Raw genomic sequence first — 20,189 nt, forward strand, 5'->3', positions numbered from 1 at the left:
ACAAATCGAAGCAAACTGGTGTTGAGTGTACACTAGGGTGGAGACAGGATCCACACGCAGAGACACATTCAACTCTACTGCGACGGTGTCTCATTTCACAGCACAAACATTTAGTGGGTCACCTGGGAGGAGACTTTTGGCAAAGCTTCTGCTAAATGGGGCATTTGAGTTTGTTTGACTGTGTGAACTAAGAATACAAAGTGGTTCTCACAAACAGCGTGACTCAGGAGACAGGTAAACAAATATGTGGATTGTCAGTGGTGTGAGGGGTCTAAACAGTGTTTAAATTCAGCATGTGCATCATTCTACTCAAATCAACTACACAAAACGAGACCGGGAACGTGATGTCCTGCTCACTGTTTTTACAAGAGAGATTCAAAGTTTCTTTCTCCTCACAAATCAAACTCATCAATATGATTCAGATGGTAGGTTAGTAGGGTATAACAGAATATTTTTACCAGTGGCATTCTCAAATGAGGAGTCTTCACTGTGTTTTACACAGTATATTTCTCAAGTTAGTACTTTTAAAGCATTTTTACATTTATTCCAAAATAATAACTAAGAACACAGTAAAATTTCCATTTTATTTTATTACATTCAGCTGATCAAAACCTATGGAAGCTTGTTTCCGCCACTAAATAAAAAAATAAAAAAATAAAGGTAACTGCGACTTTTTATCTCACAGTTCTGACTTTTTTTCTCAGAATTGCAAGATATAAACTCTCAATTGCGTCTTGTAAAGTCAGAATTGCGAGATACAAACTTTTTGTCTCAGAATTGAGTTTATATCTCGCAATTTTGACTTTATAACATGCAATTGTGTGTTATAAAGTCAGAATTGTGAGATATAAACTCGCAATTTTTAGGAAAAACGTCAGTCTTTTTTTCCCCTCACAACTGGACATTATAACACGCAATTGCAAGTTTATATCACGCAATTCTGAAAAAAAAGTCACAATTATCTTTATTTCATGGCAGAAACAAGGTTCCATAAAAACCTACCCTTACACCTAGACATGCAGACTGCTTCTACAAACATTTGTGAAAGAATGGGTCACTCTCAGGAGCTCAGTGAATTCAAGCGTGGTACAGTGATAGGTTGCCACCTGTGCAATAAGTCCATTCCTGAAATTTCCTCACTACTAAATATTCCACGGTCAACTGTTAGTGGTATCATAAAGTGGAAGCAATTGAGAACAACAGCAACTCAGCCACGAAGTGGTAGGCCACGTAAAATCAGAGTGGGGTCAGCGCATGCTGAGGCGCACAGTGCGCAGGAGTGGCCAAGTTTCTGCAGAGTCAATAGCTACAGACCTCCAAACTTTGTGTGGCCTTCAGATTAGCTAAGTGTGTAGAGAGTTTCATGGAATGGGTTTCCATGGCCGAGCAGCTGCATCCAAGCCTTACATCACCAAGTGCAATGTAAAGCGCCGAATGCAGTGGTGTAAAGCACACCGCCACTGGACTCTAGAGCAGTGGAGACGTGTTCTCTGGAGTGATGAATCACGCTTCTCTGTCTGGCAATCCAATGGACGAGTCTGGGTTTGGCAGTTCCCAGGAGAACGGTACTTGCCTGACTGCATTGTGCCAAGGGTAAAGTTTGGTGGAGGAGGGATTATGGTGTGGGGTTGTTTTTCAGAGGTTGGGCTTGGCCCCTTAGTTCCAGTGAAAGGAACTCTTAATGCTTCAGCATACCAAGACATTTTGGACAATTTCATGCTCCCAACTTTGTGGGAACAGTTTGGGGATGGCCTCTTCCTGTTCCAACATGACTGCGCACCAGTGCACAAAGCAAGGTCCATAAAGACATGGATGAGCGAGTTTTGTGTGGAGGACCTTGACTGGCCTGCACAGAGTCCTGACCTCAACCCAACATAACACCTTTGGGATGAATTAGAGCGGAGACTGCGAGCCAGGCCTTCTCGCCAACATCACTGCCTGACCTCACAAATCCGCTTCTAGAAGAATGGTCAAAAATTCCCATAAACACACTCCTAAACCTTGTGGAAAGCCCTCCCAGAAGAGTTGAAGCTGTTATAGCTGCAAAGGGTGGGCCAACTCCATATTAAACCCTACGGATTAAGAATGGGATGTCATTAAAGTTCATGTGCACGTACAGGCAGGCGTCCCAAAACTTTTGGCAATATAGTGTATGTATATATATATATTCACACACTTATTCATATACAAAATACATGTACTCAACTATATAAACAAACATCTGCCTAATGAAATAAAAGGATGGATTAAAATTTAAGTTCTCATGGCCTGACAATGCCACGTTCATAAACCGTCAATTTCACAAATGTTTCTGAGCCAGTTACTTTGTGCTGACTCACTGGGATTTTATGCAACACACCCAGAAAAGCTCATTTGCGACATTCACCATTGTTACAAATGCTACATAAATACATGTGAATTGAACTCCGTGATCTTTGCCACTTACAGTCTTACCTCAAACACATAAGCATGACTGACCATGCCTCAAATACTAAATGACTGTATCAGGTAAAGAAGAATATAGAAACTATAACACACACCCATGTATTCACATATGAAAAGTCACATGAATTCTGTGTAACAAGCTTCTTAGAAATCCTTCTCATCTTGGGTGAGTTTTGGATGGATGTGAAATGGAACAGCGCAAACAAGCTGAACGCAAGACAAATGTTTTACTCAAACACGCAAGGAAACCAGACTCCTAAAATACAACCGAAACAATCATCCAATTGTAAATGCACACAGTGCATGTTAGTTAATATGACAATGATAACTTGTGGATTGTACAGTATTGTACTCTCTTTACACACAATGAGAGAGCCATTCGAAGAGAAAGAAAGATGACACAGAGAAATTCGATTTTTTCCAATCAGGCAAAGCATGCATGCAAAGTCTCGTCAGCTGACTGCAACATCCCGAGGACAAGATAGACTAAAAAAAGTTTTGTCCCATGCTGCCAGAAGCAGTTGAGTTCAGTTATAAGTTAACAAATGTCAGCCTATCATCAAAGCAAAGCTAGTTTGAGGACGTCTAAGCTTGTCTGAACTGCAGTTTAAAGACTAAGTGAGGACACAGTAGACAAAGGTTTCTTTTACAACTTAGATGTGGCCTTATTCAGAAGCAAAGAGGCAAAGAACAAAACTCAATGTAATATTCTAATATATAATGTATGCTACTGTTATTCTAAAAGAATAAAAAAAGAGAGAGAGAGAGAGAGAGAGAGAGAGAGAAATCAGAAAATTCTCAGACAGTGTCAAGATTTGCTGGGTAAATACTTTGCAAGTTAATATGCTGTAGTAGATTGACAAATGTGATTTTGAAGCTTAAAAAAAAAAAAAAAAAAAAAAAAAAAACCGTTTAAGGAACAGAAGAAAAGCAAAAGTAATTTTCTCCCATCTTCTGGTATTAAAGCGCTGTTACAACACCTTGAAGGGTTTGAACCTACAACTTCTGGATAACCAGCCCAAATATTTCACAACTAAACTAAACTAGTACCAGATTTAAACAAATTAATATTACAGTTAACTAAAACCATAAAAAAAATCTTGTTACATGAAATAAAATAAACACAAACTTGTATAAAAGAATAAAATATTAAATAAATAAAAAATAAAGTAAACAAAATAAAATATAAAAAAGTAAACTTATTTTAATATTTTATTTGTCAAGTCAACATTCCTCATTTTTATTTAGTACTACAACACTGAAATAAAGAACGAAACTATACAGACAAGTTTTTTTCTAATAAAATATTTAAAAAATAAAAACAACGAAACTTTTAAAAATTAAAATAAAAAAAACAATAAAACAATTTATAAAAACTATAATATCATATAAAATATTATATAAACCTCATAAATATTTCCTGCCAATTTCTCCATCCTTGTTTTAAGTTGATATTGATGATGTCGCTCGTCTCTGATAATAAACAGGCACTGGAAAAAGAGATGTGAGAGTACAGACGGGCATGTGATATAATCATTCACAAATAAAAACCCAAGCCAACAGCCTGAACATTCTGTTCTCTCTCAACATGCGCATGTATACCTACATGTAAATATAAGACCTGATATACAGCATGAAGTGCAGCTGCATTGTTTTGATTTGTTGCTAAGTGTATGTTCCAAAAATCCAGACAGACTGAAAACAAAGACGACTAGTACAACAAACACGTTAGGTGTCACTGTCGCTCACACAATAACACACAGATGCGTCTGTGTTGGTTTTGTGTATGTTGCTAGCACTCAATCACTTGTCACTTTGTGGTCTGACGTTTACGAGCGTCTTCAGGGCCTGGTGTCGTTTCGCACTGTACACAAACTCACAGACACGCACCCCCTGCGGCTCCACGCTCTGGCTCACCGCCATTAATCACTCGCTCGCAGAATCCAGCTGAGTTCACGGCAGGTTCAGTGCTTGAAACTCGAGTTACTACATCAGAGATGGATCACACATGCACAGAATGCCGTATTAGTATTTGTATGTGCATGACGGGAACGCTGACACATAAATAAAGAAAAAAGTAGAAAAATAAGAAAATCTAGCGAATCCTAATTAATCCCACTGCGTCAGACCTGTGCGCTCTTGCCGTTTTAAACAAACACACACACCCCACTCGGAGAAGTTACACACGTGCAAAGTCGACATGCAATCAGAACTGACCCCATTTATTTTCTTAATGCATGTTTCTGGTCTTACTGTGGGCGATTCATCAATGCACGTCATTCTGAAAAACATTTATATTTATGCATTTGGGAGATGCTTCTATCCAAAATAACCTACAGGGCATTTAAAGTTGAGGTGTTCAAAGCCTAAATGAAATCAGTTCATCACATAAAGTGATCATGTCTCTTCAGAAAATTTGGACTAAACCACTCAATTCATATGGATTAGTTTTACGATCTCATTATGAACTTTTCGAAGCATCAAAGTGGTAGTTGCGTAGCTGTCAATGGAAGGACAGAAGTCACTCAGATTTTATTAAAAATATCTTCATTTGTTTTCCCGAAGATGAATTAAAGTCTTACAAGTTTGGAACAACATAAGAGTGAGTAAATGATGCCAGAATTTTCATTTTTTGGTGAACTAAACAACGTAGCTAACATAAACACTAAGCCCAAAGTATACTTCGGCCGTCCGATTTCGTGCACCATCCGCATTACGTAATTTTCGTCATCCGGAGGGCTCGTGGATGTCCACATAACCCGTCCGCGTGCAGCCGAAATTGAGAGACCGCGCAGATGGTGCGCGTGCAGCATGCGCAAGCAGGACAGAAGAGTCCACTAGGTGGCAATAAGCACAGTACTGAGCGCGGTGTGCAGTCATTGAAGAAGAGTGTGGAAAGAGTGATTCAAAAACAAGACGAGTAAACTTAGAAGCATATCCTTCTCCATTGTTTTTGATTCTTGTTCTATTGGTGTGTCTTCTGAACTATGTTGCAATGGTGGATGCACTACTTTTCTTCTACGATCCTGCCCAGCGAATGTCCCGTTGATGACATGATGTCTGGTAGAGTATAGAAAAAAAAATTGTACCGCGCACGTGTCGAACTCGGTCATCCACACGCATCTGCAGTTGAGTATACTTTGAAAGATGCGCGGACACGACAAAGTGAAGTATACCCGGGCCTTTAGGAAGAAGGATCAAAGAATGAATCTACAAAAAAGGAGATGGTAAAATAAGAAGATGGTCATTCTTATACCTGCCATGGTGTTTGTTATTTGTCATCTCTGATACTGGTCGCTGTTTGAAAAAGTCAGGTTTTTCCTTTTTAAAAAATTAATTTATTCATTTTGGATTCGAGTAACAAGTGATTTGGGTCATGTACAGACATTAGGGCCCGAAAAGACCTGTCACGTTATGTCAGTGTTTTGGTTTAATTCTCAAGGACTTTTAGTTTGTTACCAGTATTTCCTGTGTTTTCTTCCTGTTTTGTTTGGTTGTCACTATAATTCATTGATTGATTATTGCACACCTGTTTTGTATTGAGTTCATTATCTTTTGTATTTAAGGCCTTCAGTTTACTCTGTTCATTGTCTTGTGTTGATTGTGGTTTACACATGGTTTCGTTTACCTTTGTTTTCTTTCTAGTTTGTATTTTGTTTCTTTCGTGTGATTTAATAAATGTATGCTGCAGTTCGATCCACTATGCCTCTTGCATCATCTTCTTCAGCATTATCGTCATAACATGACAGAACACAAGACCACAAAATGGATCTAGCAGCAGTTAAAATCCTCCTCCTTTCCCAGTGGAATCATTCCCTCGAGGACCATACAATGGACTTTTTAAATCTGGTCCATTTTGTCCATTATGACATATTTTGTTTCTTTTGTTTGAATTAATAAATGTGCGCTGCAATTCGATCCGCTACGCCCTGCACAGTGTTGGGTGTAACGCGTTACTTAGTAAGCGTTACTGTAATTAAATTACTTATCCACTGAAAAAGTAAAGTAAGGGATTACTGTTCATTTTTAGGTAATTTAATTACAGTTACTTATAATGTACTTGTGTTACATACTGTAAATTAGTTCAACAGTTCTGTTTTAAATCAATATTGAATTTAAAATCTAAATTTGTCGTCTAAAGGTAAAAGTATACAGATAATAATCAAATACTACTAATACTAATAATACAGTTATGACTATGCAGAGTTATTTTATATTTGATTATTCAATTTCTGTGGTATTTTTACTTACTACTATTAGACCTACCGGGAAAAAAAATATAGCATTGTTTTAGTTGGATTTTTATATATTTTTACTGTGGTATCGGTACCGACTACTAGATTTTTGGTATAGTGACATCCCTATTTGTTACTAAAAAAAAAAAGTAAGTATTTTAAAGTAAATAAAAGTATTATAGTATATGTTTTAATAAAGTTAAAATGTTTTAAAAAGCTATAAAAGGCTAAACTATTCCATGTTTGACTAAATTATTAAAAGAGTTTCCTTTCTATTGTCTATCCGGTCAAGGTTTATAGGGATTTTAAGAAGTAATTAGTAAGTTACTTATTGAGTAATTAAGTTACTTTTCAGACAGAGTGATTAGAAAAGTATTTTAAATACAACATTGATGATGTAATTAGTAATTAATTACTTTTTTGAAGTAACTTACCCAACACTGGCCCTGCATCATCATCTTCATCATCATAACGTGAGACCTCTAATGCAAAGATCACTTGTACAGTATAAAAACCATTATGTCTATGGAGAGTCCCCATAAACCACATATACAAGTATGTGTTTGTGTGTGTACGTTCCACCCATTCCACCACATCCCAAAGGTGATGCAATAGATTGAGATCAGGTGACTGTGGAGGCTATTTGAGTTTAGTGAACTCATTGTCATGTTCATGAAACCAGTTTGAGGAGATTTGAGTTGTGACATGGCGCGTTATCCTTGGTACTAAGGAACCCAAAGTGTGCCAAGAAAATATTACCCACACCATTACACCACTACCACCATCCTGAACCGCTGATACAAGGCAGGATGGATCCATGCTTTCATGTCATTTACGCCAAACTCTGACCCTACCATCTGAATGCTGCAGCAAAAAAATCAAGACATGTTAGACTAGGCAACATTCTTCCAATCTTCTATTGTACAAGTTTGGAGAGACCAGACCAGGCATGGTCTTCTGCTTCAAGATTTGACGTGTGGTGCATTCAGAGACGCTCTTCTGCAGACCTCGGTTGTAACGAATGGTTATTTGAGTTACTGTTGCCTTTCTATCAGCTCGAACCAGTTTGGCCATTCTCCTCTGACTTCTGGCATCAACAAGGCATTTTCGCCCACAGAACTGCCGCTCACTGGATATTTTCTATTTTTTGGATCATTCTCTCTAAACCCTAGAGATGATTGTTTGTGAAAATCCCAGTAGATCAGCCCATCTGGCACCAACAAACATGCCACATTCAAAGTCACTTAAAATCATCTTTCTTCCCCATCCTGATGCGGAGTCTGAACTTCAGCAGATCATATTGACCATTTCTACATGCCTAAATGCACTGAGTTGCTGCGATGTGATTGGCTGATTAGATATTTGCATTAACAAGAGATCTCCATAGAGATCTAAACCAATACATCATAGTTTTTACCAGTCAAAAAACTCAGATTCAATCTGCTGTCGATGTATTTGAGCAAGACGGAGTGTATGATTTCAGTTGCAGATGCAGGCAGTAATCTTGTCTAGTCTGAGGGCAGTGCCAATATAAATACAAAGACGCTCAGATAAACACACATACAGAAAGACCTCTGTGGACCATGCACAAGAAATTACAAAATAAAGATTCCATCTTTGTGACGCATATTGACAGAGATCTCAAGCACCTGATTATAATCACACTAACACACTGTCAGTATCACAAACACAGCAGCAGCATTTATTCCATTCCCACGCTCAGCAAGAGACTACTAACTATATTGAGCAATGCATATTGTGCCCACGCCATGCCTGGCCAGTTCTGTCTGATGCCCGCCAGTCACCAAGGGTCAGACAATCCTCATGAGATCATTAAGAAACCTTATGTGTGCATAAACCATCTGTTGCATTCTTCAGTAGTAATATCATATCCAAAATAATACCCAAAGAGCATTGCCAACCATCCGCAGCCATGCTTACTGGAAGTGTAACCTTCAGACACTCTTAAAAACTAAGGAGCCCATAAAGCAGTGGTCTCAAACTCAGTTCCTGAAGGGCCATATCCTTGCAGAGTTTAGCTCCAGCCCATATTAAAAAATCATAATCCAGCTAAGGGATTACTAGAAACTTCCAGGCAGGTGAGTTGGAGCTGGTTGGAGCTAAACTATGCAGGGCTGTGGCCATCTAGGAACTGAGTTTGAGACCAATGCCCTAAAGGGACATGGTGATGGAAAAAAATTATGAGACAGGAGGAAAAAGTATATGTCAATGCTTTTGCATTCTCTCGCACATGTTTTGCATTCAGCGAGAAACTTAAAATACCTTTTATCAGTTTTGTTTCTCAGAATCAGGTAGCAAATAAGTGTAACTGTTCCTTTTGTTTGCAATGGTGTGATTTATTAGTCAAAAAAAAAAATCAAGTAAAGATGAATTTAACTGATAGCATTATATATATTTTATTTTTTCAAGATTTCTATAGATATTGCAATTTATCGTTATTGTGAATTCTTTTGGTCATGATAATAGTGTAGTGAAAAATCTGATATCGTGATGGCTCAATCAGAAACATTAGGCCTTGGTGGTGTGACAATATACCATGTGATGGTACACTGAAAAAATGTTTGTAATTTTTATAGAAAAATACTGTAAAAATGCTACAGTTAAAAGATGTTAATTGGTTAACTAAGTTACCTTAATTGTTTAACATCAATGTACTGTAAAATACTGTCAAATTTATAGTTTTTGCAAGTAAAAACTATGAATTACCATATAATTTACAGTAAAAAAAAAAAAAAAAAAAACAGTGAAAGGACATTCCCAGAAACATATGACACAATTTTTTGTAAATAATTTTGTTTCTTCTTATTTTTAAGTACATTAGTGTGTTTTGTGTTAGAAATTGTATATTATTTAATTATTTATGTTTATGTGACAGCAGGAAGAAATTTTGCTATACACCATGGGATAGCAGTAGCTTACATTATTTAATGTTTTTTTGTTTTGTTTTTTTGTTTTTTTCCCCCCAAGGTATTTCTGAAAATTTAGGAATCAGAGGAAAAAAGAATTTTGTTTCTAGCCCTTACTGTTAAAAAGTTGTTAGCATAAACATAAGTCCAAAGTTGGTAGATACTCCAAATTTGCTATGGTGACAGTTCAGACTGCCCTCCAACTGTGTGCTAAATTGCATAATTTTCCCGCAAGTGGTTCTATGGGCTGCCATAGACTTCCAGATAATAATAATAAGAAAAAGAAGGAAAAAAAAAAAAAGAAGATGATGATGATGATGATAAAGGAGGAGAAGAAAAACAACACCAACGATTACAATAGGTGCCTACCCACCTTCTGTGCTTGGCCACCAAAAAAATAACAGACAAAAACAAGAACACTCAACAACTGGTATCTTGTTCACTTATTAGAATCACTTAATTGTGGGACCAAAACTGCACATTTACTTGTCAACTTGTACTTAAATCAACATGACTGCTCAGGATGTCCCATACGTCTTGACAACGGAACTCATTCCTCAGCAGACTGCCTTTGGTTCAACCTCAAAGCTACAGCACGTCCTGTTTTTAGATTTTTTCAGTTGTTCTAGACTCACTCAAGGGCAAAAGCACAAAAGGAGAGGAAGACCATGTTTGCAAACAATTCCAAGACGTTTAAAACAATCTTCTGACCCCTAGTCTAAATGAGGAATCTGTTCCAGCTGTATGTTCAAAAGAACTAAACTTTGCCAGGCCTTTGTGCCAAGGTCTTGTACTGTATTTGGCATACCTGAAAGGCTGAAATGACTAAACGATCAAATCAAAGAGAGATGCATACTGTTTAACTCGATTACCACTCACACTACAGCCCGAAACATACTCTAACACAAGTACAAGCAGTTACATTCTAAACTGTAAAATTCAGTAAGTAAAGTACTTACTAGTGCATTCTCTGCACTGCCACAAGAGGTGCTATAGTGCATATTAGCATAAATGAACTTTATGGCATGACAATGTGCAAAATTGCACATAAAAGTACATTCAACAGCACTGCATGGTTGCCAAATGCAAAGAACACAATGTTGGTATGTTGTTAAGCTAATGATATACAGAGAACATACAAATATTGGGTAATAATATATACAAAATGCATTTTTAATTTGCTCAGTTTTCTAACAATACACATCAAAACTGAAGTAAACATTCACAATTGACAACATTCAACTTCATCTGCCACAGCAAAGGGAAAGAAAGAAAGAAAGAAAGAAAGAAAGAAAGAAAGAAAGAAAGAAAGAAAGAAAGAAAGAAAGAAAGAAAGAAAGAAAGAAAGAAAGAAAGAAAGAAAGAAAGAAAGAAAGAAAGGAGAAAACAGACAAATGAAAAAGTATGAACGAAAAAAGAACGAATGTAAAAGAAACAACGACAGAATGAACAAAAAAAGGAAAAAAACGCAAGACAAAATGAATGAACGAAAGCACAAAGAAAAGGAAGACAGCACAAAAGAGAGAAATGTAGTAGTCTGTAACAGCTGATGGGGCCGTAGGTGATTGGACTTAAAAGACAGAATAAAGAGAGAAATTGGACAAAGGAGTGATGGATAGACTGTCCTCAGGGTGTTGACAACAACGAAATGATCATATTCACATGAAAAGACAGAAATAGAGTCAGGCAGCACATTAAGGACATCACAAGATGTCACCCCACCCGAGGTGAGGTCACTCCGAGTGAAGAACTGGAAACACAGGGCCATCCCACAATGACACTTAACTTCTCAAAGCTCCAGGATCGCCTTCAGGGAGAGGACGTACAAAACATGATCTCTCTAATGTGCTTGTGCATGCCAATGTATATAAATAAAATAATTTTTTTTCCTTTTCCTTTTAAAGGGGAGCTTAAGGCAGGGCATTGTGGGAAAGGACAGAGAGGATAGGACAGAGGAAGGAAAAGCTTTGACTGCTGGCACAGATCTGGACAAATATACACATCCATGCACACTCGCAAGTGGAAACGCAAGCGGCATGTGAAAGGAAAGCAACTCTCATCTCCAAGAAAAAAGCCTCCGCTCAGAGGATGCTAAGGAAAGATATAATGGGAGTTAAAGGCCAAAAAGGAGACTGACACTTTTCCGTTCAGGATCTCACACTCGTAACAATGCTTGACAAATGCACATTATCTCGTAGGGCACTTGTTACACAACAATACTGCGCACTTGGAAAGTACAAGCTTTAAGAACAATCCCTCTGACTGACCCCGGTGAAGTCCAAAGAGTATACAGGAGATTAAAGAGGAAACGTTCCGTGCAACTGCAACCTGATAAGCTTTGAGTCATTAGTTCTGTACTAAAACTTAGCAAGTTGCCCCACTGTCTATATTGGCTGTTACCTTCTAAGGCGGCATCCTAGTTGAATTGTAACCTCATTAGTGACCGATTTAAAAATAGTGCTCCTCAATTAGTACACACTAAGGCCTAAAACAAACAATTCTAGCTACGTAAAATGTTAGATGGCTGCATTACAGAACATCTTAGCAAGGCCGTCATCATGTCTTGAACATTAGGGATGGGGACAAAAAAAAATTGCTAGATTTTTTTTTTTTTTTTTTGGATCGGGGAAATGCTGACACATGGAAAGGAATTAAAGAAATAAATGCTTATTATAAAGTAATGCATTTGAACTATTTGCAAAAAATAACTATTTCAAAATAAGCACATTTGTTCTTAATCATATACCTAAGATACCTAATATGACACAGCAACAGAAAATCTGAAAAACCTCTGTGTTTGTAGTCAACAGAGTGTTTTAGGCCAAATGCAGGGGAAAAACTGAAAAGAACTGTGTTTCTGTGCCCGACCCCCAAAGCAAAATGCCATCGTGTACAGGTAAGAAAGCTATTGCCATAGTGTTCCATGCCATAGCGTTGTAAACACAATGCTGCGCTTCTGGGTTCTATGTCAGAACGCCGACTCAGTATTGGCCGACGCTGTTCACGTGAGCAGCACGACACATGCATGTGCTGCTCACGCAGGAGCTGGCCAATAACGAGCCAGCATTCTGATGTAGAACCCGGAGGTGCTGCACTGTGTTTACAACATAAACAGCGTAGGAGACTGACATGGAAGAGAAGAAATTGTTGAATAAAGACGTGGGTTTTTTTTGTTTTCTTTTTTGCGCACAAAAAGTATTTTCGTCGCTTCATAACATTAAGGTTGAACCACTGTAGTCACATGGACTATTTTAATGATGTCTTTACTACCTTTCTGGGCCTTGAAATTGGTAATGACTTTGCTGCCTATAGAGAGGTCAGAAATCTCTCAAATTTCATCAAAAATATCTTAAATTGTGTTCCGAAGATGAACGAAGGTCTTACAGGTGTGGAACGACATGAGGGTGAGTAATTAATGACAGAAATTTCATTTTTGGGTGAACTAACCTTTTAATATCACCCTCTGTCAATTCAATTGTCCATATGCAGGGATACAAAAATGCGGAAGTATAATCTGTAGTTTTCACGAAAGCCATGGAGCAGTATAAAGTAAAACGCGTCATCCTGCGGACTTTTCCTGACAAATAAACATTAATTTCTTGGTCCAGATAACACAGAGAATTAATAAATGACACTATAACAATACAAAGCGAGATGGAAATCAGTAAAGATACACTTTAAGTGTTTGTGTAACTCACTCAGAGGCTGACATTAGTATGGTAGTAAGCTAATGACTGGATAGACTACTCTAAGGGCATCTACATGACAACGATGTGCAAAAAAAACGGAAAAGAAAGATTTTCCTTTGCATTTTTCGCAAAAGACAATGTTGTCAAAATGATCCCCGTTCATACGGATCCACGAAAATGACTTAAAAGTTTGCGTTAAATGCTGTTGTCGTGTAAACAGCCCCTAAGTGAAAAAATACCACACAGAAATACTAAGTGAAATAATGAGACATAAAATGGAAGTTGTGATAGTCTTTTCTTCCCTATTGTGGTGTATATCTGAGTAGAACAGCTTCTCAAACAAGAAAAAAAAAAAATGTAGGACAGAAATTGATTTTCCCTCATTTTCATGACTTGAGAAAACGAAATATCTTATATTGGTACCATAACTTTGCTCCCAATTATAAGAGTACAGTCTTTGTTTGCTTATGTGCCTCTGATGCCTAAAATACTGCATACATGGTCATGGGCTCACTAGATTTTGAAACAACCAATGTGGCATTTCTATAATGCAAGGTAGGGCAGAACTAGTTTTCCAGGAAATACAACAAAACCTGCCAAGACCTAATTAACTTCTAATCATGTGAGTTTCTCTGAACCTTCCAGAACCCCTTTAGGTTTTTTGTATGAATATAAGTGAAAACATAAGAGGATGCCAGATGCAGTGAAACCAGGAAGTGAGGTTCAGCTCACATACCTGCAATAAATCACTCATGTAACATCTCATGTGTATCTGATAGATAATAGCTACAGGGCTCAGAGGCGCAGTGTCTGTTTTCAACTCTTACATGTGACTCCGACGGCTGTGGCAGAGATCCAGGACTCAGCACAGGAGATCCCGAGGGACTGCAGAGCTCAGGGAAAGGGTTCGGAATAGCTGGCAAAGACGCCGGACGAACTTGCAACTCTTCTTCTTGAAGTCGCCTACAAAAGGTGACAGAGAATAAAAAAAAAGTTGTACTTTTATACTGAACTCACCTTTATTGAAAAATACATACTGTTCCTGAAGCTAAAACACCCAGGACTAAAACGTCTAACCGAACCACCTCATTAGTTTCATTTCTTCTCATTAAGGTCTCATTGCTTCATTAACCATGCAGTATTCCCGATATCATCTGTATTTTAATCAATATGAAGCCAAGCAGGGAATTAAAGCCCTAAAGTTCCCTGAAAACTTCAATGCTGTAAAGTGATAGGCTAATAAAAAATAAATCAGAAGAATCCACATGAAATTCTCACCGCTGCATTATGGATTCTACTACAGAATATATGAATGAAACCGAGAGATTTGAAACCCACTTAGCCAACGGAGAATCAGTTCATGAACTCTCGTAGTGTGCAGCAGAGTTCAGCAGACAGACACATAGACTGCAGATTCTAAACTCATCTTCGGGTCTTTGATCTACATCAATAAGACCAGGAATAATACATGACTGCCTGAGCGCAGTTGGAGCGACCATAATAACTGAGGGAATAACTGAGGGAATTTTTAAAATCCGAACCGTAGCAGGGGGTGGGCCGTTCAGGGTTCATGGCCGAGTCAGAACGAAAGAAGACTGTGTGTCTGTGTGAGTGTGTAGAGACAGGAACCTCTGAGTGAACCCATCTCGATGTGTGTATGTGTGTGAAACTACACCCTGCTGTCATGGAGATCAGAGAAGAGCGGATGAAAGACAGCGAACGACACAGAAGCCCTGCAGAAAGGTGAGGTGTAAAAGAGCTGATTAGAACAAGCACTCTGAGAGGATTTCGTAAAGAGTAAAGATTATGACTATGAGAAGATGACTTGAAAAGTAACACATACTTAACATGCAATCACATACAGTTTCTTAGATCCAAAATGACAAAGTGCAAATTAAGTGCAATGTTTATTATATATATATATATATATATATTCAATTTCAATTTTCACTTTATTGTGTATATATATTGTATATACACAATAAAGTGAAAATTGAAATTGAATATTATATATTTATATATATATATATATACACACACACACACACACTTAACCATCAACTGGTAATATTTTAGAACTATTTTTAATTATTAAATTGCACAATTACATTCATTTTACTAGTTAAAAATCAATGGCTGGATAGGGATTCAATTATTATTTCATGATTACCCTATGTGATACGAGCAGGGTTCCAACACCTTTTGACCAAATAATTTAAATAGAAATAATTTTATAAGGACTGCACTCACAAAAATCAAGATTAAAATGAAGAAATATTAGAGCATAATTGAGCACAGTTTTAGGTAAGACATTAAAGGTATAGTTCACCCAAAAATGAAAATTATCCCATGATTTACTCACTCTCAAGCCATCCTAGGTGTATATGACTATCTTCTTTCAGACAAATACAATCAGAGATATATTTAAAAATATCCTGGCTCTTCCAAGCTTTATAATGGTGGTGAATGAGAGGCAAGATTTTGAAGCCCAAAAAAATGCATCCATCCATCATAAATATAATCCATATGGCACCAGGGGGGGTAATAAAGGCCTTCTGAAGCAAAGTGATGGGTTTTTGTTAGAGAAATATCCATATTTAAAATTTTAAGAGTTAAAATAACTAGCTTCCATTGATTTGCGGCAGAAGAGCCCCTGACCACTGACCAAACGCACGATGCAATGATGAACGCAGAAGCGCAGAGGACAGAGCAAAAAAAAAAAAAACAGTCACGAATTAGAAGTCTAAAATGAGAAATTAAGGAGAAATGTCAGAGGATTTGGATATAAGAGAATTTGTTGCCCAGCTCTATTTGTTTGAACCACGAGAGGCGTCTAAGCTTACGATACTCCTACATCCTGTGTCATACATAGCGTCAGAGGATTACTCATTTGGCGCAAGTTGACTTGTGCAGTATACGTACGGTTGTCTGGCGGAAGCTGGTTATTTTACTTTATAAAGTTTTAAATATGGATATTTTTATTACAAAAACCCATTACTTTGCTTCAGACGGCCTTTATTAACCCCCTGGAGCCGTATGGATTATATTTATGATGGATGGATGCATTTATTTTGAGCTTCATAACACACCCTCCGTTCACTACCAGTATAAAGCTTGGAAGAGCCAGGATTTTTTTAAATATATCTCCGGTTGTGTTCATCTGAAAAAAAGATCATATACCCCTAGGATGGCTTGAGGGTAAATCATGTGATAATTTTCATTTTTGGTTGAACTATCCCTTTAATACTTTTATTCAGCAAGGATTCAATTGCTTTAAATTAATCAAATGACAGTAAACATTTTTACATTTATAAAAAAATATATATATTTCAAATAAATGCTGTTTTTTGGAAGAAAATCAAAGAATGCTGAAATTTGTAGCAGCACAATTGTTTTCAACACTGATAGTAATAAGAAATGTTTCATGAGCAGCAAATCAGCTTATTAGAATGATTTCTGAAGGATCACGTGACACTGGAGTAATGATGCTGAAAATTCAGCTTTGACCACAGGAATAAATTACATTTTAAAATAAATAAAAAATAAAAAAAAGTTCACTGGAGGTGTAATGTTTTTGTAATAATTCAGTATTACAGTTTTTACAGTATTTATGATATTGCATTTTTTCAAGTGTAGAAAAAATGACTTTCAAATTTCAAAATTTACATGATTTTGCAGGACTAGAAATCATAACTTCACTGCTATTCTCAAGTCCCTATTACCATTTCTGTGTGTGCATATGCATTACCTGACTGCCTGTATGTGCATTGGCTGAGATCGCCGGAGCTTTTGAGCTGGAGAGTGGGGGGCGGTGACTTTATTACTAGGGGCCCGTAGCTGCGGGGCCACTCTGTTGCCATGGAGCCCACTGCCATCGGTACGGTGCAAGAGGGGGGCGGAGTCTGAATGCTGGGTCCCACAGGTTGCATAGACACTCTCATAGGATGAAAGAGAGGCCATGTCATTCACCAGGGCCTCCAGATCTACATCATCCTCTGCAAAACAAAACATGCATGGAGAGAGAGAGATTGAGCCTTACACCATTCACAAGCCACAAAAGTGTATCAGCAGCAGCCACGATACGGAGAGCAGCCTATATACATTGAATACATTCAATTCACATACAATAGGACACTGTAATTAATAATCGATTATTATGCATATTACTTAAGAGACTGTAATATTTGTACTTGTATTTGTCATGCTGCAGAAGCATTTTATTAAACATAAAAAGGCAAAAAAAAGATATTTAAAAAAATATAACAAAATAATACTTTTATTCAGCTTGGATACATTAAGTGAAAAGTAAAAACATTAATAATAATAATAATACAAAACATTGTGTATTTCCAATAAAATAATTTTTTTTTTTTTTTTTTTTTTTTTTTTTTTTGGAATTTCTATGCAAAGAAAAATACATCACAGCAGAACAATCGTGTTTAACACTGAGGATAACAATAAGAAATGTTATTTGAGCTCCAAAAAACACATTAGAATCACATAACACTGAAAACTGGAAATTCAGCTTTGCCATGACAGGAATAACAGTCATTTTAAATACTGATATTTCAGAATACTATTTTTTCCCCTTATATTTTTGCATAAGAGACTTCTTTCAAAAACATAAAAAAAAAAATGGTCCCACTTTATATTAGGTGTCTTTAACTACTATGTACTAACATTTAAATTAATCATTTGATACAATGCAATTATTTTGTACATACATGTTTTTACATTGTACTTATTTAAAAAAAAAATACCTGCATGTAATTACATCTGTAATTACATTTATAATTACACTGTTAACACTTCCCTTACAACTTAACCCACCCTTAAACCATAACACCAAACCTGTCCCTAACCTGACCCGTATCCCACCTCAATAGCAGCAAAAGTGTTCTGCAATACACTGTAAACCCTAACACTCAAAATACTTAATTGTTTTGAGTAGGACAAACTTAAATTTAACAAATTAGTTCAGTTAAATTAACTGTTATGAGTATTTAGAACTTTATTTTTCTTTTGAGTTCACAACACTGACATATTTTAAGTAAACTGAACTGTTTTATTGTTTTGAGTTGTATGAACTCATTTCTTTTAATTTAGACGAACTTAAGTTTAACTGAAACTGGGCTGGGATTTCTATTTCCCAGAATGCTTTGCCCATGGCACTCAAAAGGGAGAGTTAATGCTAAAATTAAGTGTTATACAATGTTTTTTTGTGCAAAATTGATGGATAAAGGAGATTTAGTAGTGATTAATGTTTTGTTATGCTAATTTAGAAGAGTTTCTGTTAATGTGGGTTTTTGGAGAATTACCATCATGGTGACAAGTGGTGCATGCGGCTTGGTTTGAGAGCAGGTAAGTTACATATTTTAACTTGCTGTACTCTTTCAGTAAGTGTTATACCATGTTATTGTTAACATGTTAGCAAATTAGCAAGATGGCATTTTCTGAATTGTCTTATTAGGGTTTACAATGAAGTAAATAACTCATTTGATTTGGAAGACCTCAAAATAAAGTTTAACTAAATATTTTATGTTAATTGCTATCAAAATGTATGAGTTCACTAACTCAGTACTTCAAGTTAGGAGCAATTAACACACGAGTACTACAAACTCAAAACTTGATAGTTCTGCTTACTTAAAATTGGGAACATCATAACTCAAAATTTGATGTAACGGATTACCTCAAATTTTTTGAGCTAGCCCAACTTATTCAGGTTTACAGTGTACAATATGAACACAATAAGTACACTGTACTTATTTTTTGATGCAAGTGCATAGTAGTTAAGGCCACCAATTATAAAGTGGGACCAAAAAAAAAAAGTACCAACCCCAAACTTCTGAATTGTAGTGTGTGTATTTATTTATTTATTTATTTGTGTGAATTAATAAAACATTTAATAAAAGTATTTTTTAAAAATCCGGGCCCGTTCTATTAAACTTCTCAAAAATGCTCTTAAGAATAGTCTTAAGCTTTGACTTAAGTGTCAGAATTCTTAGTAAAAAGTAGGACTTGTATACGAGTAAGAGACTTTTATAAAGAAGCTAGAAGCAACTTTCAGTAAAGTCTAAGACTGATTCTTAAGTGCTGACTGCGGTGGCACTTAAGTGTTGCAAATTAAGGACTACAATGATGTCAACCCAAAATGGCCACCCTCAATCTCTGAATCTGCCAATAGTGAGCCTGCAAAGGTGAAGTTACTGCAGCATGACACCAATCATTTAATGTAATTATAAAAAAAATCATTAATTAAGACACTGAAACTTTAATATTTAAATTTATTTTAAAAAAATTGCTTTTTATTGTGCAAAATTATCACCAAGTAGTATTGATGTTGTGGAATCTTTTTCTATTGATTTTTGTCTCCTCATTTACAGTTGGAGCGATGATGTGAACATCAACGGGTCCAACAACTCCAGGGAAGCCCGAAATACTCATAAAAAGTGGCTTGCTTTTGACGGTCAGTGGGAAAGTCAGCGGCCAAAAGTGACGTCCAGCATAGGAAAATTGACATTCACCCTTTATTTAAATATTATTAAAAATGTCAAAGATTCTGTAAGCATATTGCGTAGTTGTGCTTGGAGTCAATTGATTTATTTGTGATGACTCAATGAAACATGCCAAATTGTGTGTTGACATAATTTTTGGCCAGGCTGTCATACAAAGAAATTATGAACACATTCAAAAATGAAAGAGGACCAATGAAATATTAATAACTGATCATGTTGCAGTCAATGTATGCTTTTTTTCCTGTGAGCTTTTTGTTTTTCTAAAACCTGTAGATGTTTTTTTCCTTTTTTTCAAAATAATTTTGTCAGATACATACCTTGATTAAGTTTAGTGTTTTGTTCTTCCCTCATATTTTAAAATGTATAAAAATATAAATA

The 20,189-nt window shown here is 36.5% G+C and overlaps 1 protein-coding gene across 2 annotated transcripts in view; it reads right to left on the reverse strand.

Moving 5' to 3' along the window:
- Positions 1-20,189, reverse strand: part of grb10a (growth factor receptor-bound protein 10a) — a 63,233-nt gene that overhangs the window by 24,102 nt on the left and 18,942 nt on the right. For both annotated transcript variants that reach the window (XM_051872747.1, XM_051872746.1), the window contains 2 exons: positions 17,045-17,291; positions 14,124-14,259 (listed from right to left, as the gene is read on the reverse strand). In XM_051872747.1, coding sequence (XP_051728707.1) covers positions 14,124-14,259; positions 17,045-17,291 — 383 coding nt within the window. The remainder of the gene's footprint in view (positions 1-14,123; positions 14,260-17,044; positions 17,292-20,189) is intronic.

Source organism: Ctenopharyngodon idella, chromosome 19 (assembly GCF_019924925.1).
Source record: "Ctenopharyngodon idella isolate HZGC_01 chromosome 19, HZGC01, whole genome shotgun sequence".
Lineage (NCBI taxonomy): Eukaryota > Metazoa > Chordata > Actinopteri > Cypriniformes > Xenocyprididae > Ctenopharyngodon > Ctenopharyngodon idella.